Source organism: Triturus cristatus, chromosome 2_2 (genome assembly GCF_964204655.1).
Source record: "Triturus cristatus chromosome 2_2, aTriCri1.1, whole genome shotgun sequence".
NCBI classification, from domain to species: domain Eukaryota; kingdom Metazoa; phylum Chordata; class Amphibia; order Caudata; family Salamandridae; genus Triturus; species Triturus cristatus.
In genome coordinates this window covers 1,180,699,520-1,180,723,376 of record NC_140582.1, presented here as the reverse complement: position 1 = coordinate 1,180,723,376, position 23,857 = coordinate 1,180,699,520, and the positions used below count along the sequence as shown (strand labels likewise).

General features: G+C 46.6%; 1 protein-coding gene across 1 annotated transcript in view; it reads right to left on the bottom strand.

Moving 5' to 3' along the window:
- SPR (sepiapterin reductase) overlaps positions 1 to 23,605 on the bottom strand; it is a 98,874-nt gene extending 75,269 nt beyond the window's left edge. The window contains exon 1 of the mRNA XM_085642757.1: positions 23,108 to 23,605. Coding sequence (XP_085498883.1) covers positions 23,108 to 23,447 — 340 coding nt within the window. The 5' untranslated portion in view covers positions 23,448 to 23,605. The remainder of the gene's footprint in view (positions 1 to 23,107) is intronic.
- Positions 23,606 to 23,857: the final 252 nt, after the last annotated feature.

Genomic DNA, 23,857 nt, shown 5'->3' with positions numbered 1-23,857 from the left:
AATTTCGCCGATTACGCGTACCGTACGCGTACGGTAAAAAATTATAAAAAAAATAAAATCATCCACACTCTCTCCACCCCGTGTGCAATTGGTGGCCGAAGGGCACCATTTGTGCATGGCTTATAAAATATACGAAAAATTAAAATATTACCTTTCAAAACGAAGTACATCATATGTCCTTCATGTGCGCACGGTGCGCGAAGCGCATCGTGCGTACATGGCCCATCTAGCGTAACGTGGGCACGCGGTGCGCGTAGCGCACCGCGTGCCCACCGTGCGTGCACCGTGCGTGCATGGCACTAACTGCGTAACGCACAGAACGAACTGCGTTAAGTGGGCGCACACGCCACGAATGGCGTAAAGTAACTTAGCATTTAAAAAAACTTACAAATTCACTGAAAAAACCATAGGTTTCACACACGTTATAGTTAGGAATTAGCATTTAAAAAACCTTGCAAATTCACTGAAAAAACCATAAGTTTCACACATGTTATAGTTAGAGGAAATTTTACTGATAAAAAACCAATGAAATTCCCCCGTTATAGTTACTGCAGGCAACTATAACTCACGCGACCGCAATCTTCTGCTGATGACATATGTGTCTTTATGAAAAAAAAATATTTGTAATATATGTATAGCTAAAAATGTATGGAAGAAGACATGGGCAAATAAGTGTCTAAATACAGTATTAGCATCAGCAGAGGATTGCGGTCGCGTGAGTTATAGTTGCCTGCAGTAACTATAACGGGGGAATTTCATTGGTTTTTTATCAGTAAAATTTCCTCTAACTATAACATGTGTGAAACCTATGGTTTTTTCAGTGAATATATATTTATATATATATATATATATACACACACACCTATATACATGCATACATATATATGCATATAAATAGATGTGAATATGTATGGACATGTCATTATATATATGCATATACATATATACAAATATGTATATGTATGCCCATATATGAAATAAATGTAAAACCCTAAAAATATGTACTCAAACTCTGTACATATATATGCATATATCCATCCACATATGCAGATATATATTTATATATATATATATATATATATATATATATATATTAATCCCTATATATAAACATATAAATACATCTGCGTCTCTATAGAAATGAAAAAATAAATACATGCATACATATGCATAGAAATGCATATATATGCATGTATATTCATGTTTTCACATATATATGCACCGATATACATGCATACATATATATGCATAAATATAGATGCAAATATGTATGGACATGTCACTATATATATGCATATATCTTTTTACATATATGTATATGTATGCACATATAGAAAATGAATATAAAACCATAAAATATGCACACATATGTTTGTATCCAAACTGTGTACATATATATGCATATATCCAATACAAATATGCAGATATATATTTATTTAAATGGTCTTTGTAAGCCCCGCTGTGTCGCCTCATCGACTTCGACGGAAGGAGGTGTTTTTTTGATGTATTGCGTGCTGCCACTGACTCGCGAGGATGGCCCTTCCGCAACAGTCCAAAGGGATCGATGGCAATTTTCCCGGACTACCTCGCATTCTAAAAGTGAACAGGGAATATGCTGACAACGTGCAGTCCAGACTTTCAAGGAGAGACTTCACTACTTTAATGACGTCTCCATACCTGCCACCGATGGAAACTGCGAGGCTGGAAGTGTGGGATACAAAGACTGTGATTGCCCAGTACAGCGCTACAGATCTTACCTGGCTAAAAGTCGGTTCACTACTTCAGGATAAAAAGATAAAACCGGCTAAACGAAACCACTCATGAGCACGATGGACAAACTGCATGCTGGGTAATGTAGTCTAATAACTTTGCATTGCTCGAGTGATTCCGCTCAGGTGTGCTCCATACTACTTCAGGCTGGGGCTATATAATGGACTTACTGAAGGACTGCTAGCACCAGAGGCACTTTGTGAATGAATGGCATTTGATAAAGGTGTAATACCGAAACGCGTCATGCCCACATAAATAAATGGTCTTTGTAAGCCCCGCTGTGTCGCCTCATCGACTTCGACGGAAGGAGGTGTTTTTTTGATGTATTGCGTGCTGCCACTGACACGCGAGGATGGCCCTTCCGCAACAGTCCAAAGGGATCGATGGCAATTTTCCCGGACTACCTCGCATTCTAAAAGTGAACAGGGAATATGCTGACAACGTGCAGTCCAGACTTTCATGGAGAGACTTCACTACTTTAATGACGTCTCCATACCTGCCACCGATGGAAACTGCGAGGCTGGAAGTGTGGGATACAAAGACTGTGATTGTCCAGTACAGCGCTACAGATCTTACCTGGCTAAAAGTCGGTTCACTACTTCAGGATAAAAAGATAAAACCGGCTAAACGAAACCACTCCTGAGCACGATGGACAAACTGCATGCTGGGTAATGTAGTCTAATAACTTTGCATTGCTCGAGTGATTCCGCTCAGGTGTGCTCCATACTACTTCAGGCTGGGGCTATATAATGGACTTACTGAAGGACTGCTAGCACCAGACGCACTTTGTGAATGAATGGCATTTGATAAAGGTGTAATACCGAAACGCGTCATGCCCACATTAATAAATGGTCTTTGTAAGCCCCGCTGTGTCGCCTCATCGACTTCGACGGAAGGAGGTGTTTTTTTATATATATTTATGTATATATATGAATCCCTATATATAAACATATAAATAGATCTGCATCTCTATGGAAATGCAAAAAATACATGCATACGTATGCATATGAATGCATATATATTCATGTTTTCACATATATATACCTATATACTGCATACATATATATACACACATATATATAGATGTAAATATGTATGGACACATATACACATATATACACATACAATACATATGCATATCAAAATAACAAAACCTCTAAATACAACCATAAATATGCATATTATGGACATTGTAAAATGCTAACACAATAATAAAAACACTTCTAAAAATAATCAGCATTTGCTAACAAAAAAATGCTCTAACTTGGACAAAGACAAGATCTGTTGCATTTTTAATGCTTGTTAGGTCTGGTGTTTGTCAAGGCCTTTTGATTTTAACATATAACATTTACATTGCCGGGTCCCTTGAATTATGCAATTGTGCAGCTGTAGTGTTTTTCTCATAATTGTAGATTTGATGCATTGGCAACTTAACCCATCTGCTGCATAATCTGCAGCTTTTAACAAAAAACATTGTTGCTGGCTCAAAAGTTACTAGAAATTAAGCGACATGTAGCTGCGCAGTGGAAGGCCCTTTGCAAAGGTTGACAGATCACCTTTCTGTTGCCTATTGCTATAGTTTGGTGTCAAACTGGTGCTAATGAGATGCAACCAATGTCCAGTGTAACAATCACAAATTAATTAAGTAATACGATCACAAAATGTGCTGCAATACACCACATCATTTGGCCCTTCCCTGCTGTATAATTACTGTGGCCCCGATATATAATATGTATATTTATCTTCCCGGCAACTCTTTTAATCCACTGGTTTGATGTTGTGCCATTCACATTTTTACTGCCCACTTCAACATACAGCATGGAGCAATGGGTCAGCCCAATTCAGTCAGTGGTTAGCTTCACTGTGGGCAAAGGTATTCTGCAATTTCAGAATTTGCACATGCACAACGTTTTCTTAAGTGCCAGCGACTGCTATGACAATGTACTTTTTTTTATATTGAAGACAGTTCCAGCAGCTCCCCCAAAAATAAAGTGTTACTAAAACCAAGACAAAACAAGCATCGACAAAGGCAAAAGGCTACCAGCCCACGCTGGACCTACTAGTTTTTCCAATGCTTGTTCTAGAGTGATACAGGTCTAAGACTAGTTTTATCTAGCCTTTTACAACTGCTTTGGTATATGGACAACAATCAGCCACCACACTGATGCCAATTTGTAACAGACCCAATTGTAACAAGCATTTGTAATGCAATAGGTCTCGCATTTGCAAGAGTTTGAGCTATTGTCATTGTAAATGGCAATGCCTTTAATTATGTGTTGGTTTTCAAAACAGATAAATAAAAGGCCACATTTACAATGCCAGTAGCTTAAACTCTCTCAAATGTGAGACCTATTGCATTGCAAATGCTTGTTTTGCATGTGTCACCCCGAGTGGGGCGGGTATGCCCAGATGTGAGTCCCTTGTTCTCCATGCCACTAGAGTGAAGCTATCCTGGCTGATGAGTGGTGATATCCTGAACCCAGTCCCAGGATACTTGTTTCTGCTCCAGGGAGCAACGGCCGTGGCAGGTCAAGCAGGACTGTTCCCATGGGGAGCAGGGTCAAGACGGATTTGCATATAGCTGGGTCTAAACTGGGTTGACGTGGGAGAAAAAAAACGATCGATTTAGGCCCAGATTACTGGTGTGAATGTTTGACACTGTTCAGTATTCTGTCCATCAATTATTTTTTTGCAGGTGATTTCAGCCAAATCTCCCTCAGCAAGTTCTTAACAGATAAGTCTATATCTGGCAAAGTAAAATCCTCCAACATAACTTGTACCTCGCCATCAGTCTCAACAACGTTTACCATGGGAATTATGTAATTGGGGGCTGGGATTACATCCTCCAGGCTGGGGCCAAGATGAAAGTTCTCAGGGTTTTCGCAATGAGACTTAAGACCTGCCCCGGAGTATCAGACCGGTCACTTTCAATATTCAGCTTCATAAAACTCTCCACTGCTGAGCCAGACTGTGCAGCATCAAATAGCTCCTCGAGGCTCATCTAAGCGTCATTACCTTACAGATTTAGAAAACTTGGCTGTGGTGCCACCCAACTGGTACCAACTCCTGCCTCTTTTGTGCTGGAAGACCTGATCAGCATTCTTGACTCAGACGAGAAATGATGGTCCTGAGCGACTTGCGCACTTTGGGACACGGTTGAAGGGGACGAAAGATCTTTAGATGCCTTAAAATCTAAATCCAGGCGTAGCTAGGGAAGGGGGGCGGTGGGGGCGGTCTGCCCCAGGCGGCACTATTTTGGGGGCGGTGGCGGCCGGCGGTTGCACGACCCTGGTGGCACACGGCAGCAGCCTTTTTTTGTCACACACTGACATAAACGTCACTGACCCAGCCAGCACCCACCCCACGCGCTCGACTGTGAGTCTGTCGCTGAGGAATCCTGTCTGTCTGCACATGTGACATGCAATAACTGCCAGCAAGCGCACCGGCTGCAGTGCACGCACGCACCACCTAGCATAGTGGGGGTGGTGCGGTGCGCGGCATAACCTTGTATGTGGTTCCCAGTGCCGTCATTCATGTAGCGCACAAAAGCGCTACGAATAACGGCCCTGGGCATCATGTTTTGAACAGCCCCTGCGCAGTGCTGTTAAAATTCATCAGTAACGCGAGCCACCACCAGGCGCTGACGTGACGGACCTGGCAAGAGACTGGAGAGGTTACGTTACACCACGCTACCTATCACCTGAGAGAAGGGGAACTTCGGCCCCCAATAAGATTGGCTGAGGCACAAAGAAGCCGGAGTCTCTCAGGTCCCACATGGACACACTCTTGGTTGGGCAGGAGCCGTGTCCGGTGGGCCCAGGCTGTAGCAGGATGTTCAATTTCCTGCCCGCCAGCTGGGCCCCAAGCACCCAGGAAATTACTCGCTATTCTGCTGCATGGCCAGGCTGAGAAAAGGAGGAAGCCGGTGTTCGAGAACCGATCTCCTCCTCCTGAACTCGCCATGGGCTGGTGCTGTGCCCTGCCCAGGCAGAGCCTAACTTGTGCCCCGGACTCACCACTAACAGGATGAGTCTCATAGGGAGCAGGTGGCACAGGCTGAGGCAGTGCAGCGCTGCTCGCTCTGACTCTGAAGAACAGACAGGCAAGCAATCTCCAGGGTCCCACAGCAGCTCCTCTCGGTACGTCATTCTATCAAGAGACTAAGTAAGTCACATTTTAATATAATTTACTCCTGCCTTTTAAAATATTTAGTACGAGAATGGGGAGGGGGCCCCATCACAGCACAGCGCCGTGCAAATGGCACGCTAAAGTTGTCTGTGCTGAAAATACAGAGCCATCTAAGGTGGGAGTTTTGTCTAATTAAACTAGCAGTTGTTTTGCTGATTTATTAGTTCAAAGAGTTTAATATCTTTGCTTGACAGTACGAAGCCGCAGATTTTATTTTCGCAACACTAAGAGACTTGCTAAGTGAAAGTCACATATAAATCGGGTGACTAAAGTTCCCACTGGACAGAGGTCATACTGTTCTCTACTGATAGTTTTCACTCTCACCATAAAGTAGCGCAGACAGTTAATATGCCTGCTATAAAGAAAGTCTACCAGCAAACTGTATTGTATGTGGATAGTTCAGTGGGTTGCTGCTTTTGTCACAGAGTTCCCTTTGTTACTTGTGGTTCAGCCTCGCCTGAAGCTGCGGTTGGGGCGGAGGGTGCTGATTATTTAGAAATTAACAAATAGCTTTAAAAGCACCTGCTGCAGAGTGTGACTTTCATGTTGCACAAATGAGTGTGTTTTCTGATATTTGTCTGTTTCCATGGACTTCATTGTGTGATTTTGGTTGCAGGAAAGTGTCACCTCACAAATTTAGTCACTGAATGTCTCTCATAAATCCACTGAATCTATGAAAATGTCAAACATAAGCAATCTGAAACATTAGCAGCTGTACTTTAATGGGTGTAATTTCTGATATTTATATGTTTCCCTTGTCTTCATTGCTTGATTTGCTTGCGAGAAAGTGTCACTCATAGTCGTTGAAATGTCACTCATAATTACACTGAAATTATGAAAATGTCACACATAGCAATCTGAAACCTTGGCAGCTATGTTAAATCCGGAACGGGGCCCCTCCGTATACTGTGCAGGGGGGCCCCCCTCAACTTTCGTTACACCACTGCTCTCAGTGCCAATGAAGACTACGCCTTCCATGTCGGGCTGTGGCCACATTCATTATGGAACTGAAAGGCAGGTTGGGAGCATCATATCAGAGCCGGGCCAAACAGCAGGAAAAGAAAAGGGCCTGCTCCGCACACCACACAAGTTAGTTACATTGGGCAGCTACTGCCGCGAGGCCTCAGAACCAGGGCTCACTATAAGAGATAGTAGCATGAGGAGGCAGCAGCGCCTGAACACAAAGGCATGGCGAAGCACAGACAATCTGTATGAAGAGCGGACAAGCACCAGTCCCCCGAAGGCAGAGGCCCAAGAAGGGGAAAAGGGCTACTATGGATAATTAACCAGGTGATTATACATGATGTGAGAAATGTTTGTGCCCAAAATCTGACCGGGAGGAGAGTGGTAGTTATATTTGGAGCAGGCCGCTGAGGTGATTGCTAGTGACGGGGAGGAGGAAGTTGTACAGTACAGCTGCTCAGGGGCCCTCACAGTCATTTTAATGGAAACTGTTTGTCACATGTATTTAAACTGCATGCTTTAAAGGCTTCATTTACCTTTTTTTTTATTACAGATATACACTAACATTTGCAATGCCAATAGCTTTAAATCAAACAATTGCGAGACCTATTGCATTTGCAATCATAAATCAAAACGTTTGACCACTGGCATATTACACAACTTAGCATAAAAAAATTAATTGACTAAAAAGTAATTACAGACATGGTGGTCTGCTGACCCCAGCAGGCCACCATCCCTGTAATTTTCTCCAGTAGTACTGTGTCGCAATTTGTGATCTACCTTAATTTTCATACGGTAGGTCAGATTCTGACCCACAACGATTTGGATTTTTAAGATTAAACCTATAGCACTTCTTAAAAATCTTAACTGTCCGCAATATGCAGCCAGTACTTTATGACAACATTTTTGTGCCTATGGCTCATCGTTTTCTTAATGCATGTAATCCTAATATCTCTGTTTTGAACCCAACAGTGTGCTTTAAACGCACCTGATCCTTGCAACTTTTAATGATGTACACTCATGCTTGTATCAAGTTTGATTCGCTGATTGACTTCTGCATATATCAATATATTTTAGATTTTAAAGGACTACTCCCTTCTGTTATTTGTCTGCATACAGTTACCGGCTGCAACTTTCTGAACACAAAACAACCTGCATTGCAGAGGACACTTGTAGTCTGATGTTGGGGCTATGTGAGTCTACTGTCATGTATGCCTAAAGGAGCTCTCAATTGTTCTCACACCTGGTTTTGTTAGGATTCTATGTTTCACTGTTAGGTTTAACCCTATTTGTGAAGACCTCTGAATCTTTAAACAAGCTATTTGGTGTTTTTTTATGGGTTTATAAAATGTGCGTTACATCCTGTATCCCCTATGGATGATCAAGTAAAGCTTCGAAGTTACCATCGGTTTTTAAAAATCTGACAAAGATTATTTCTTGCTTATTTGTCGGCCACATTTAAAATTTCATTCTTTCCCTCAGTAACTTAATTTGTGAGAGGAACCTAAGCCATTCCAGGCTTCGGCTGGTTTGCTTTTGACTTACACTCTAATTAACTCTATCAGGAAAACTGGCACTCCCTAAGAAGCTTTATTTATTATGTATGGTTAAATTCATCGGATCTCCAAGAAAAAACTCAGAACTGAAGAGGGTAGAGAAGCATGGGGTCCTAGATACAGAATTAATTACCATAGGTTTCAAGCTAGCCTTGGTTTAGGAGACAGCCTGCCATGCTGCTGAGCACCGAACAGCAGGCGATAGAGAAACTGAAGTTTGCTTCAGGTCGAAATTTGCGATTGCGGTCTTTGGTGTTGTTAGCAAGTGATAGGAACAATTTCATCTTAGAACATTCCTGAGAATGAAACCATTACTCTTCTTACTTGTGTTATCAAATACATGTTGATAGGTATCTTTTCTCCTTATTTTGATCTTCCATAGCCACCACCTTATAAGTGAAATTTCTGGTCTAGTATGTGTGTAGGCTCATCACAAGAGATCAGCATGTACAAGCATGTGTTCTATGTTAATGCAAGTCACGTTTTACATGCATGGCTCTAGAGTAGCCAGAGTCACTCAGAATGCAGGGTGCAAAAGAAAGGAAAGGAAACTAGCTGCCTTTACAAAGGTTTCTTACTTCCTCTCACCAAAGACCACCAAGAACCGCTTATGGTTTCTCAGTGTGACACTGGATGTTAGGGTCACTTACACACGAAGGCGGGACCATAAAACTTTAAAGTGACATTTTATTCCTGGACATGTTCCTCTTACAGCTTTGCAATGGTTTGCAACAAGACAAGGTTTTGACTGTCCTTGGACACTGACTACAAGTGAGCTGCTGTGAGGGCAAGCCTGGCCCAAGCCACAGACAATGGCTCTACAGCGAGTAACTCCGGCATCAATAATCTCCCAAGAACAAAGAAGCCAACAGCAAGCTGTGGGAAATCAGGTCAGAAAGCTGGACAGGGGTTGCAGTTTGCATGAAAGTGTCCAGTCATATTTGTGAGCCATCATCGAGAGAGTCGCAGCCACGATTGCGAATAAACACAGCACAGATCTGAAATCATGTTGGTTAGCAAGCATCTGACAGTCATACAACACAATCATGAACTTTTTAAAGTCATGAGGAGTGCTCAAAAGCAGAAACAAATTGCGATGAGTTATTAATAGCCTCAATGTAGGAAGGTGTAATAACATCTATTCAGACCAACACATTGCCACTGCATATAGGACTCTGGTCATATTTTTGGTTAAATATGCTGGAGGTTGCAAAAAAGTCAACCTTGATACTTCTGTACTTATATATTATTATTGTAAAAAGAACAATTGATGGACAGAATGCAGAACAGTGTCATACATTCACCTCAGTACAGAGATCTGGGCCTAAAGCCTTCATTTTTTTGCTCCCTATGCCATTCCAGTTTGAACCCAGCCATATGCAAATCAGTCTTGATTTGCATATGACCAAGTCTAAACTGGGGTTGCATGGTGAGCAAAAGAATGACGGTGAATGGGGGTGAATGTTTTGATTTGTTCTACATTCCGTCCATCAATTGTATGTCTTTGTACTGCCGGTGTATTCAATTGTGTAGCCTTGGCCTGTGTCATGTATGTGCATGTAACTTGCATGATCGAGGTAACTATTAGCAGCGATATCATGTGTCTCTAGGACCTCTTTCAAGTGCTCGCCGTTCTTTTTACCCAGCATCCCCCCACTCCCGCTACCTGCCATGGGCGGCAATCTGAGGGATAGCCCCGGGCGCCAGAAGCTCTAGCTACGCCCCTGTATTGATAGCATTTTCTTTATGCACTTCTATACTGTTCATAGAAAAAGTTACCGTGACCGCCAGGTCCATCAGCGCGGCCTCCGAGTGACTCTGCTATTTGGGTGCAGGGCTGGCTGGGGCAGAGAGCCATGGCTTGCAGCCCGCCCTGAGTCCTGCACGACCGTTTGGCGGGGCGACTCGGACTGGGACGGACTGAGCAGGACGTGCGCTGCGCTTGAGCAGAGCCCTTGGCCCGGGAGGTCGACCGCAGTCTTTAACTGCTCCCGATGATGATCTCATGGAGGGCGCTTCTAGCCTTAAATAAGTTAAATTCTCCAGGCACTGCCCGCTCCACCTTCCCCCGGCCGCACTGACAACAGTACAGCCGCACCCATGACCTACTGTGTACAGTACTCACAGATTCAGGGTCACTGCTGGCGCAGTGCTCTGCTCAGCTCTGTGTGTTATTTAGCACACATGTGCAAATCTGTGTTTTAAAGCGGATAATATTAGCAGCTAAGTTCAGATGCAGACCCGTGCTTGTGAAGGGGCGCAGCACTGCTGGCGTTGCAAAGGATGCAGCTTGCTGTGCTCTGCCCTTGCTCCTGGGCCCCAGAAACTCCTCACACCAGACATTTTACATGTGTGAGACCGATGGTGGTCTATTAAATAGATTGTTGATGCTGGAATGTGTCAACAACTTGCGAGTAAGCCTGCCCTCACCTCGTACAATGTACAGTGGATCTGGGCTGGCATGGGTGCACACTTACAAGTGCACATCTGCCAGTAGGGCTGCCACCTTCCCAAGAGAAAAACGCTATTTGTTGCAGTTTTGACAGTCTGCAAAGGCCCATTTCTGGTGCTAAAGAGGACTGTAAACGAAATTGTCTGCTTCTTCTGATATTTATAGGTTTCATTTTGCTTGCGAGAAAATGTCACTCAGTCTTTGAATGTCACTCATAATTACACCAGAATTATGAAAATATCCCACACAGCAATATGAATCCTTGGCAGCTGTGCTGCAGCCTGCCAGCACCCATCGGGGACAGTACTCTGCAGTATCGCTTCAATTGCAGCTTCCATTGCAGTTTAAGTAACTGAAGATAGTCGGCGCCCCTTGCTCCCTGCTCAGCAGCATATGACAGCTCACCAGCTCCCCTCCCCCAGATCACAGAGCCTCGATGCCAGAAGGCCTTTGTGCCACAAGGGCCAGGAGGTCAAAGGGCCACGGGAGCGAGGGCCAAGCTGCGGTCAAAGTGCTCAGGAGAAAGATCAGAGTTCAGCATCCATCACTCACTCGGCCGGCCCTCATGCTGCACGTCGCTTTAGCGTCAACATGTCAAGCACACAAACATCACCCATCGTGTATTGAAGTCGTGCAATTCCTATTGTATTTTATTTAATAGACAACAATGTTGCTTTATGTTATTCTGAACACCACGTGTAGGTTTACATGACAGCTCGCTTGCCTTCTTAGTTCACTAATGGGTCACGTTTAACAAGAGACATTGGAACATTATCCATATTAATGCATTTAAATACAGAAACATTTTTTTCCTTCATCTTTTTTAAGAAGCAGCTCCGATTTCTTAAAGTACCAGTGCTGCTTTAAAAAAAATAATAATAATCTATTTTGGAATATTTGAAGCGAATGGGGCAGTGGTCCAGGGCCCCTTGATTGATGCCTTCCGAGCCTGCCAACATGATTAAGGTGTTTGGAATCAGTTTAACACCCAAACTTGGGAATAGGAAATAGGAGGGGGCGTCCTTTTATCACCGCCTCCTAATGCGACTCTGAAAAGATCATAACATTCCTTTTTCACCAGTCAGAGAGAGTTTTCCCAACTCGTACAAGGGCTTTTTTTGCGGTCACAAACCATGTGAGTTTGCGAATCGCATGAGGTGAGATCGCAAAAGTGCTTTATACACGAGGCCCTTGGCTCCCTGTGCTGGTCGAGCAGGTACTGGACACAGTTTAATTTACCAGCTGTGCCCGTCCTGCTGCGCAGCCATTAATGATTCACGTTGTTTCACGAATCTCCGTTTTGTTGGACTGCGAAAGAGTCACTACAATTGTGAGGATGTGACTCGTCAGTGCACGCGGCAGTAAAAATGCAGCACCCAGCCAACAACCACGCAGCAGAGCGAGCATTGTGTAATGGCCGCAGGAGGTGGTTCTAGTGTGAGGAAGCGGCACCATCAGCAGCGAAAAGGGCTCGCGCTCGACAGTTCTGCCCATGCCGCATCCCTTCGGCCTGTTTACAGTGCCAGGGAACAGGCAATCGACCTTTGCCCCCCTACAGTGCCCTGGGGCCAAACGTTACCTTTAACTCACTCACATGAGCTAAAATCAACAACGACCTAGTACCTATTAAATGTAAGCGCTGTGGTCACAGTGTTACCGTAGCATTCACTAGTTTAGCAAGCAAGCAAGCATTTTGCCTCCCATCAATTTAAATGAACACTGGGACAGGTGGTCTGTTTCTGAGATTACATTATTTGTGATGGGCTCAAGCACAGATTAGCAGCATTAACCTTGGAGGGGTCCATATATTCTCTGTCCTCTCATCTTTCAAGCTGTCCATATACCAAGACCGGAATGATCAACCAAGCACACGGGTTATTCTGTCCGAGCCTGTAACTAATAATTTATTTTGAAGCAAGACAGTCTCTGCTTCCCCTTAATAATAAAAAAGAAATGTAAATGCTTCATCTGTTAGTGGTATCTGCGTGTTATCCACTGTCCACCCTACCGTCTGTAGCGCTACTCAAACGTGGAATTACTAGATATGTTCGTTCATTTTAAAATGTGTACCTACGTCCACAAAAACCATGAGAAGAAAGTATACTTATACTTAAGGGAGCATGAGGGAGAGGGGAGACTTCAGGGTGGGGGTGAAGAGGACTGAGGAACAGAGACGTGAGCGGACATACGCGAGACACTACTTTCAGCTGGTTTCTTCTGAAAATGTTAGGAATAGCTGAGTGTTTGGCTCGGTTTCACTCGAGTCATAAATCTTCGACAACGCCCCGGGCCTCTGTGGCGGTGGACAGGAGGAGGAAGGCATTCCCTCAGAAAACAAGCGCGCAATGGGAGCGTGTGAGCGCGCGGTGGGAGGCAGAGAGGAGACAAACCATGCGCGCGCACATCGCCTGTCGGGCGCGCACATGGTTTGTCTCCCTTTGTGCACCAAAGCCACAACAATAGAGTCTCGCCAAGCGAAGCAGCTGCGCTGCATTCGCTAGGCGAGACCTAACAAGCGAAGCAGCTGCGTTGCATTCGCTAGGCGAGACCTAAAAACAAAACTTCCCAATGCAGGTATGACAGCATCCACAACACATCAAAGGATAAGGGATACTACTAACTGATGGAGGAGCTGGAAACGGCTCGAGGAAGGTCTCAGTTCTTGGCCTGTATGAGGTGCAACATGCTATTGATCACTGCGCGGGGTCTCCAACGCTGGGGACTTCCATTAAGGGGGATGTGGTGGTCAGGGTTCACCAGAGGAGCAGTCAATGAGGCCGATTGAAGACTACCGAACAATAGGAGGAAAAGGACAGAGGGAATGACAAAGCATCATTCAAACACAGAAACGCTAAGAAAAAGCACTACAGACAGATACTTAACGATAGGCACCCGTTATTGGCAAATATTCTGACAGAACCTGATGCTGTAGAAATTTTTATAGGAATAAATATTACAATGTATCCCAAAATTGGAGACCACCCCTACACTACATGTGCAGATGCGTATGAGGAATGGGAAAGCATACAGTTTTCACAGAAACACATCTGAGTGCCTGTGAAGGAGCATACCATTAAAAAGGTCAAACAGGGGGGGAAATCCCCTATGCAGGCCATGATATATAGATAGGTGGCATGAGGTTATTAATATCAACACTCATCGTAATGGAGGACAACCAGATAAAAAAAAACATGTGCTTAAAGTCCAGTGGTGCTGGAATCGTTTCAGAGCAGGGTGATGCAATCAGTGTAACAGCACTGGAGTCAAAGGGAGTGTGAAAAGTCCAAAAGTCACACAAAGAACAAATACAGCAAGTGAGTCACGCCTATTCAGCAGGAATGGGGAAAGTGTGTGCTATGTAGTCAGTACTATGTGTAGGATGTTACTAAAACATAAGCATGGTAGTGCGGTATCATTTACTGACAGCACATTCTGCATTGAAATAGCCACTACATGTCAAATGCATAGTTTTACTAATAAAAACTATATAGCGCACAAACCATAATGTGTGCTTGAGTTGTCTTGATCCCATTAAAATCCCCGTTTTCAGCACATTTGAGAATCACAAAAAAAATCAGTCTTTTTGTGCTTCCTAAATTGCGGGTATATTGTGTAATATTTGTGCAGTTCATGTACAGGTAATTACATTTTGCTGTGTGTTAGAAAAATGACAGGCTGTCAAATAGTTGACTTTACAAAACCCTCTCACTTGGCAGTTAGAAAAAGAAATCCTAACACTAATTTTCATATTAAAAGAATAATTTGTCAGAAGTCATTGCCTGACATTTGACCTCTGTCTCTGGACCTACAGCAAATGTGACAAGATAAAAACAAAATGTACAGGTATCTATATTGCTCATCACCTTCAGAACTTCAGCATGGCTATTTTAGGGGTGCTGCGGCACCCCCGGCACACCTGCTTTCAGCACCTATGCTAAAATCACATTTGATACAGCCTCAACATTGTCTTTTCCATTGTGGGGGAAGTACCTTCACCATCGGACTCTCATCTAGAATATTTTCCAATACTGGCAACATTGGCGGGGATGAAGTAGCGAGCCAGAAGGTACAGAGAGGTCGCATTAGGTACAAGGATTAGAGGGTAAAGCAGTAGTCAGTGTGAGGGTAGCAGAAGTGAGAGAGGTGGGGCAGAAGGATGAAGGGAGGCACAGTGTTGAGTGAGCTTAGCAGAAGTAGAGGAATGGAGGAGCAGCTAAAGGAAGGGCTACAGGGGAAAGGTAAGGAGGGAAATATTTGGGCAAGTCAATGATGGCGATACAAGCAGGCACGGAAGGTTAGTACTGCAATGAGGTGAAGGTGATAGAAGCAGTCAGGGATGAACAGCTAAGACTAGGGTGGGGCCACAGTCATAAAAACAGGCATGGAAGGGCTGTACTGCAATGAGGTGAAGGTGATAGAAGCATTCGTGGAAGGAAAGGACTGCAATAATGTGAGGGTGAGGGAAGCAGCCATGGACGAACAGCCAAGAGTGGGGTGAGGCCACGGTAATAGAAGCAGGCATGGAAAGATAGCACTGCAGTAATGTGCGGGCGATAGAAGCAGTCAGGGATGGACAGCAGAGAATGGAGTACGGTCAAGGTAATAGAAGCAGGCATGGAAGGGCTGGACTGCAGTAATGTGAGAGCAATAGAAGCAGTAAATCAATCAATCAATCAAGGGTTTGTTAAGCGTGACTACTCACCCGTAAGGGTCTCAAGGCGGTAGGGAGGTTGCAGGATCTGATCCATCAAGCAGGGGGTGTGTCGAAGAGCCAGGTTTTGAGTTTTTTTGCAAAGATGGGGAGCGATGTTGTCTGTCAGAGGTGGAGCGGAAGGGCGTTCCAGGCTTTTGCCGCGAGGAAGGAGAAGGAGCGTCCTCCCGATCTGGTCTTTCTGGTGCGGGGGACAGCGGCGTAGGAGAGTTGGGCTGATGGTAGGGTCCTTTGGGGTGCGTGGAAATTGAGTTGGCTATTCAGGTATGCTGTTCCAGTGCAGTGGAGGGCCTTGTGTGCGTGGGTAAGTATCTAGAAGGTGATTCTCACCTCGATGGGGAGCCAGTGTAGTGTGCGCAGGTGCTGGGAGATGTGGCAGTGTTTTGGTAGGTTGAAGACCAGTCTTGCGGCGGCGTTCTGGATGTTCTGTAGCTTGCGGTGAGGTTTTTGTTTATTCCGGCGTAGAGTATGTTGCCGTAGTCGAGTCTGCTGGTGACCAGGGCGTGGGTGACAGTCTTTCTGTGTTCGAGGGAGATCCATTTGAAGGTCTTACGAAGGAGGCGGAGGGAGTGGAAGCAGAAGGACGAGACGGAGTTGATCTGGCGGTCCATTTTGAGCTCGGAGTCCAGGATGATTCCTAGGTTGCGTGCGTGGTCCGTAGGGGTTGGGGGGTTTCCGAGGGCGGGGGGCCACCAGGTGTTGCTCCAGGCATCGGGGTTTGAGCCCATGAGGAGTACTTCCGTCTTGTTGGTGTTTAGTCGTAGGCAGCTGGTTTTCATCCATTCTGCGACAGGTCCCATGCCTTCTCGAAAAATGTGTCTGGCGATGTTGGGTTCGTTGGATACAGAGAGGATGAGTTGGGTGTCGTCTGCGTACAACACAATATTCAGTCCGTAGGTCCTGACGATGGGGGCGAGTGGGGCCATGTAGACGTTGAAGAGTGTCGGGCTGAGGGAGGAGGCGTGAGGGACTCCGCAGGCAGTTGGTGTAGGGTCGGAGAGGAAAGGGGTAAGTCTGACCAGCTGCGTTCTGTCGTAGAGGAAGGAGTGGATCCAGTCGAGGGCCTTGTTCTGGATTCCTGCGTCGTGGAGTCTGCGTATCAGGGTGCGTTGGGAGACTGTGTTGAACGCTGCTGAGAGGTCAAGGAGGGTGAGGGCTACTGTTTCTCCTTTGTCCAGTAGGGTGCGGATGTCGTCTGTTGCGTCGAAGAGGGCGGTTTCCGTACTGTGCTTCTTTCTGAAGCCAGATTGCGAGGGGTCGAGGATGTTGTGTTCTTCGATGAAAGCGGCGAGTTGACTGTTGATGGCTTTCTCTATGACTTTTGCTAGGAACGAAGGCAGTGAGATTGGTCTGTCATTTTTGAGGTCGATAGGGTCCGCCAAGGGTTTTTTCAGTAGGGGGTTGACCTTGGCGTGTTTCCAGTTGTCAGGGAACAAGGCGGTTGCCAGGGAGCGGTTGATGATGTGGCAGAGCATGGGTGCGATGGTGTCGGCGGCTCTGTTGAAGATGTGGTGGGGTGGGAGGTGTCCGACAGGGTCCCCTGAGTGTATTGACTGCATTGTCTTCAGTGTGTCTTCAGTGGGGAGGGCTGTCAAGTTGTGGATCGCTGGTTTCCCAGTGTCGGGGGTGGTTGGTGAGGGTCCAGTGTGTTGCTTGTCTTCGGCAAAGTTGTCGTAGATGTTCTTGATATTGAGGTGGAAAAGGTGCTGAGTTTGTCACGGAGGTCTTGTGAGGGCAGTAGGCTCACTGGTGGGTTGGGCAAACTCCTTGATGATGTCGAAGAGTTCCTTGCTGTTGTGCGAGTGGGTGGAGATTCTGTCTTCTATTGCTTTTTTCCTCGTATCTCTGATGAGTTGGTTGTGGGCGTTGGTGGTGGTTCTGCAGTTGTTGTGGGCTTCTGTGGATTTGGTGTTCCTCCAGGCCTTTGCGAGGTGGCAGCATGTGCGTCTGGACTCATGAAGTTCGGTGGTGAACCATCTGGCTTTATTGGTGCGGGTGTTGTTTTTCTCGAGGGGGGGCTACGGTGTTGGCGCTGTCCGAGATCCATCTATGCAGGGTGCGGGCTGCGGTGTTGGGGGTCGTCGTTTTCCGTGATTGTTGGGATGGAGTTGTTGAGTGAGGAGGTCAGCTGGGCGTCGCTGACTTTGGTCCAGTTTCTTTGTGGGGGCAGGTGCTGGTGTCTGTGGATGGTGGGTGTTCTGAAGGAGAAGTGGACGCATCGGTGGTCTATCCATGAGAGTTCTGTGGTGTGGCTGAAAGTGATGGAGCTTCCTGTAGTGAAGAGGGGGTCGAGGGTGTGTCCAGCTGAGTGCATGGGCTCGGTCACGATCTGGCGGAGTTCAACGTTGTGGAGGTTGTCCAGGAGTGATGCGGTGTTTGGGTCCAGTCGGTTGTCGAGGTGGAAGTTGTGGTCTCCCAGTAGTGTGTAGTTGGTGGATGCGATGGCCTGCGGGGAGATTGATTGATTGACGGTACTAGAAGCAGGCATGGAAAGATAGCACTGCAGTAATGTACGGGCGATAGAAGCAGTGAGGGATAAACAGCTAAGACTAGGGTGGGGCCAAGCATGGAAGGGCTGTACTGCAATGAGGTGAAGGTGATAGAAGCAGTCATGGACGAACAGCCATGAGTGGGGTGAGGCCACGGTAATAGAAGCAGTCATGGAAAAATAGCACTGCAGTAATGTGCAGGTGATAGAAGCAGTCGGGGATGGACAGCAGAGAATGGAGTATGGTCATGGTAATAGAAGCAGGCATGGACGGACTGGACTGCAGTAATGTGAGAGCGATAGAAGCAGTCAGGAACAGACAGCCAAGAGTGGGATGAGGCTGTAGTTGTAGAAACAAGCAGACAAAGAACAGTACTGCAGAGAGGAAAGAGGGATAGAAGCAGTCCGTGGTTGATAACAGAGAGTGGGGCGAGGCTACGGTGATAGAAGCAAGCATGGATGGACAGGACTGCAGTAATGTGAGGGTGATGGAAGCAGTCAGGGATGGACAGCAAAGATGTGGTCATATGGTCACTCTGATAGAAGCAACCTGGCAAAGAACTGCAATGAGGTGAGGGTGACAGAAGCAGTCTAGTATAGATAGCGGACAGTTGGGTGAGTCAATGTTGACAGAAACAGGCAGGGTGTAACAGAACTGCAGTAATGTGAGGGTGATGGAAGCAACCAGGGATGGACAGCAGGCAGTAGGATGTGGTCACTCTGATAGAAGCAAGCTGGCAAAGAATTGCAATGAGGTGAGGGTGATAGAAGCAGTCAAGTATAGTCACCGGAAAGTTGGGTAAAGAATTGCAATGAGGTGAGGGTGATAGAAGCAGTCAAGTATAGTCACCGGAAAGTTGGGTGAGTCGATGTTGACAGAAACAGGCAGGGCACTGCAGTAATGTGAGGGTGATAGAAGCAGTCAGGAATGCCTAGTAGGTTTAGGGGTGAAGCCACAATAATAGAAATAGGCAGAGAAGTAGAGTAGTGAAGTTAACAGAGGGTGACAGAACCAGTCAGTGATGGTCAGCCGAGCAGGGTGAGTCCACGCTGACAGAAGCAGGCAGAAGGACAGTACTGCAGTAATGTTTTGGTGACTGAAGTTCGAATGGTGCGGGGTAGAGTACAAAGTTTAAGTTTGAATGGTGACAAGGAAACTGAGGGCGCCGACAAGAAGTAGGGGTGAGGAAGGTTCGGCACCAACCCCAAGATAACCTTGCAGGAGTTCCGAAGGCAAATGGGCAATGAAGATGTCATTCTATTTTGCTTTTAACTTAACCATTTGCTGTTGCTTCAAAGCAAAGACCAAATGTCAGGCAATGTCTTCTGACAAACTACAGTTACTCTATATAAGGCACCTAGCGCGAGGATACGGCTGGGGGATCGAGTTACGGAAGCTATCCACATTTCCAGGGGAACGCGTCAGGGTTGCCCCCTATCGCCTATACTGTACGCCCTGGTGGCGGAACCGTTAGCTTGCGCTCTACGGGAATATCACAGCCTCAGGGGGGTGAACTTCCCCACTTACAAGATAGTGGTATCCACATATGCAGATGACACCCTCCTGTATGTTCGGGACCCAGAGAATAATCTGGCACCGGTGCTGCGAGAGGTGGTACATTTCGGGGTGCTTTCTGGACTGCAGGTCAATTGGAATAAGTCCATTGCCTTTCCGTTGACTCCATCCTCGGCTCCCTTTGAGATGCTCCAATGGTCGGACGAAGCGGTCAGATACTTGGGAATACGGCTACATACAGATCATGAAATAATAATTAGGGAAAACTATGGTAGAGCCGTTGATAAGCTGGAGGACGATGTGGAGATCTGGATTGGGCTGCCTCTCTCGTTGGTGGGTAGGATATCGATCATGAAAATGGTAGTGCTGCCTCGCTTCTTATTTTTGTTTACTAATATCCCTATAGTGCTGCCGCGTGCCTTTTTTGTTAGGCTTAATAAATCCCTGCTGAGACTAGCATGGGCGGGCAAACAGGCCCGAGTCAGCTGGCGAGTGCTCACACTGCCCTACCATATGGGAGGACTTGGGGCACCAGATATGGAGTTGTATTACCGGGTGGCACAGGGGGCCCAGGCGCACAGTTGGATCCATGGCGAGGAGTCGGTCCCATATCTTATACTGGAGAGATTGTTCGCTGAGCCTCTTCCGCTTCCTGCGGTCCTCTTTGAGCCGGCTGACCGAAGGACAGGATATTTGGATTCCCTTAATTCAACTAGGCACGCATGGGACAGCATATTGCGACATACTGCTGGGGCACTGTTATATCCCCCGGCAATGCCGCTAGAATGGGCGCTCTGGCTGCCTCCGTGTGGGGACAGGGGAGTGGTACGGGCCCTTCAGGGGTTGGGATTACACACGATGGGAGACCTGTTCGTGGATGGTACCGCGATAACGTGGGAGGAGGTGGCTGCTGGGGCGGAAGCCCCTTCGCAGCTGCAGCGCTTCCAATTCCATAGGGTGAGAAGGGCGTGGCGGCAGCAACTGGGAGACGATATGGCTGAACCTCTGGAGGTGCCGGAATTAATATATATTATTAAACACAAATGCCCTCGTAGGCTGATATCCAAACTCTACAGAATAACGATGGAGCAGAGTACACAGCAGTATACCAAGGCTAGACTGGCCTGGCAACGGGATCTAGGCATAGTGATAGACGATGCCATGTGGGCGTACTGCTGTGCCGGTACGCGTAGAATATCTTTGCAAGGCAGGCACAGACTGTTACACTTTAAGTATATAAATGGAGTATATTATACACCGGACAGACTGCACAGGTACGGACTACGGGAGGAATCGACGTGTGAGAGATGCAACCACCCAACTGCAGACTTTATCCATTTGGCATGGGAGTGCCCTGGGGTTTATAAGTTCTGGCAGACGATTTTTCAAAAGATGGGAGGAATGGTAGATCTGGAGTTTACGCCAGACCCGGCTGTAGCTCTGCTGGGCTACTCTAAAAAGCTGCCCAGGGCAGTGCGTAAAATGGTGGACATGGGATTGTTGATGGCAAAGCGTAGGGTAGCAATGTGTTGGATGCGGGGACCACTGCCCACAGTAGCACAGTGGGCCCGAGATGTGCTATATTGCTGTACGCAATCAGAGGTATTTAGTGAGCTGCTCCCGCCGCGCATTCGACCAAAGAATTTCTGGGGGCTATATACAGAACACCTCGGAGGGAAGGGAGGAGCAGCGGAGAAGGGAACTGGGACGGGAACCGAGAGGGACCTGAGCGCAGTGGTTGCGTGAGCGGCCGGGGGGACGACCTTTTGGCAATTGGGGGACCCCCTCCTGGGCAAAGCGTAACGCTACAACTTGATCAGCAAGGGTCTGAAGGGAGGAGGGGACATGAAGGTCGATCGCGAATAAACATTAGTCTAATATGGCTAGCATGCAGTGGAGAGCCCGTTAAGGGGAGAATACACAACTTGGCAGAATGTAGGAGCATAACACTATGGGGGGATCTGACTGGATGCCTCAAAGTTGCGGGGGAGGGGGTAGGGGAGGGTGTTGGGTTTGTGTGTTAAGTTCAGTAAAAAACTCTATGTCCCCAGTGGGGAGGTGTATACAAGATATGACATACTAATATAATATCTGTTAGAATTAAAGGCACGGCTACTTCAGTATACAGCGATGCCCGGCCTCCGGGATGTGGGATAAGCTGACGGAATGACGTGATGGTTTGTGGTAATACAGCCGGCCGCAGGGTTGTCGTAATGCTAATAAAGTGAGAATGTTGCTACTTGCTAGCGTGAAAGGAAAGGCTGCAGAATGTCACATGTTTTCTATCACAAAATTTAAATATTTGTACATGAACTGAAAAATATATCAAAAACGAGCTGTAAACAAAGTACAAATAATGTACATTGTTTTTTGTGATTCTTTAGTGTTATGGAACCAAAAAATTGGGTTAAAACAAACCAAAGCACTGTACTTGTACGAAGCCCAATGATAAATATGCACACAAACAAATGATTTTCACACGTTGTTTGTGCGCTATATACATTTTCCAGTAAAGCGGCATGGCTAATGTTAAGTTAGGGGACATTTCAAGTGACAATTTCAATGCAATATTTGCTCACTGTAAATGGCAGTACTATACATGCAAACTCTCCTGATTCAGGCGGGAGACAACCGATTTAAAGGCTAGTTTACCGCCTCCCTATTCCTGCATGCAGAAACCCAACTCAGAGTTTTGTAAAACTGCCCAACAAAATGTTGATGCTTCTCACAAACGCTCCAAACTTTCCCTCCAAAAACTACCTCCAACAGCTAAGGTTGACGCTCCGTCATTAATTCTTGGAGGGGGGAATTACAGCATGTGACAGGTCGCCGTTTTATTTTTGGCAGTTTTACATAGTGCAAACAAAAACATGAGTTCTTGTTTGCTCTATCTTATTAAACTGCCAAAAATGAAATGCTGATTAACACTATACATACCAGTAGACCCGAGTCAAGCAGATTGCCTCTACTTTAATGTGTCTCTGCGGAAAATAAATTCTCCAATTTTTTTTTATTTTTAAATATCCCACTTGCCTGCCCTAAAATATTGATATGTAAATAATACCCATGCACACCATGCTTTAGTAATATGTTTGGTACTAGGTGATCCAAAATGAACCAGTGGACACACACTGCTCCCACACCTAGACTCGTTTACTACACTTTTTCTTTGTGTAAGGCCTGGATTTTTCATCACCCCTGGACTTGAATCGTAACACTGGCAGCAACCCCAAACCAATCTTAAAATCTCTGCCATCACCACTGGAGGAAGCAGATAAGGAAAGGCAGCAGGGTAGGGAGTGTGGGGTGACGGCAGAGGCCTGTAATTCAGATTGTCAGCGCCCCTATCACCCACCCAGCGGGGTATGAGGCCAGCAGTGAACCGGAAGTGAACGCGGTGACGCAGCAGATGCATCCCTGACGCACCAGGTGCATCCGAGACACAGTCAACGGTTATCTTTACCTGCGTTATTGATGAGCAGAAGCCGCTGCTGCCCCCGGGGGAGCTCCCGCACGGCCATCTCGGCCCTTCGCAGACCCTCCTCGGTGCCAAGGTCGGCCGCCTCCCACCTCACCTCCAGCCCGGGGAGGAGGGCCCGCAGCTCCCCCGCCAGCCCTGCCAGGGCATCCTCTGAGCGGGCTAGCAGCAGGAAGCAGGAGCCGGGGCCCCGCACCCAGGGGGCGAGCGCCAGGGCCAAGCTGCGACCCAAACCCCGCGAGGCGCCCGTCAGCACACAGGCCACGGTGCCCAGGGAGCCGGCGGCGTGTGGGGGCGACGCCGCGGCGTCGATTCGCGCCTCCATGTCTGCCTCTCTCAGCCCTACCCTGTGCCAGATCTGTGCGCGGCGATAGCTGGATGGGTCTGGGAGAGGTGCAGACCCGGCCCCTCCTCCTCCTCCACCCCAAGCACCGTGGCAGGAGAGGGGAGTCTCTCCTAATCCAGTCAGAGACGGTCACCAATAAATATGGGCGGGGGCAGTACTGGCAGATGATTTTGCAATATGTATTTTAAGAGAGCAAAGTTGAAGGTCGGTGAACGGTGGCAGGCATTCTTTGTACTCTCACTTCCCTTATTATTACTTCCAATGCTTTAAACGGGCTGGTACTGAGTACCGCCACTTTTTTTTGTTTTTTTGAGAGGGGGATTACCGGCTCTTCTCAAAAGTGATGTAATAATTTTAATTGGAGAGCACCGGCACTTCTCAGAAACTAG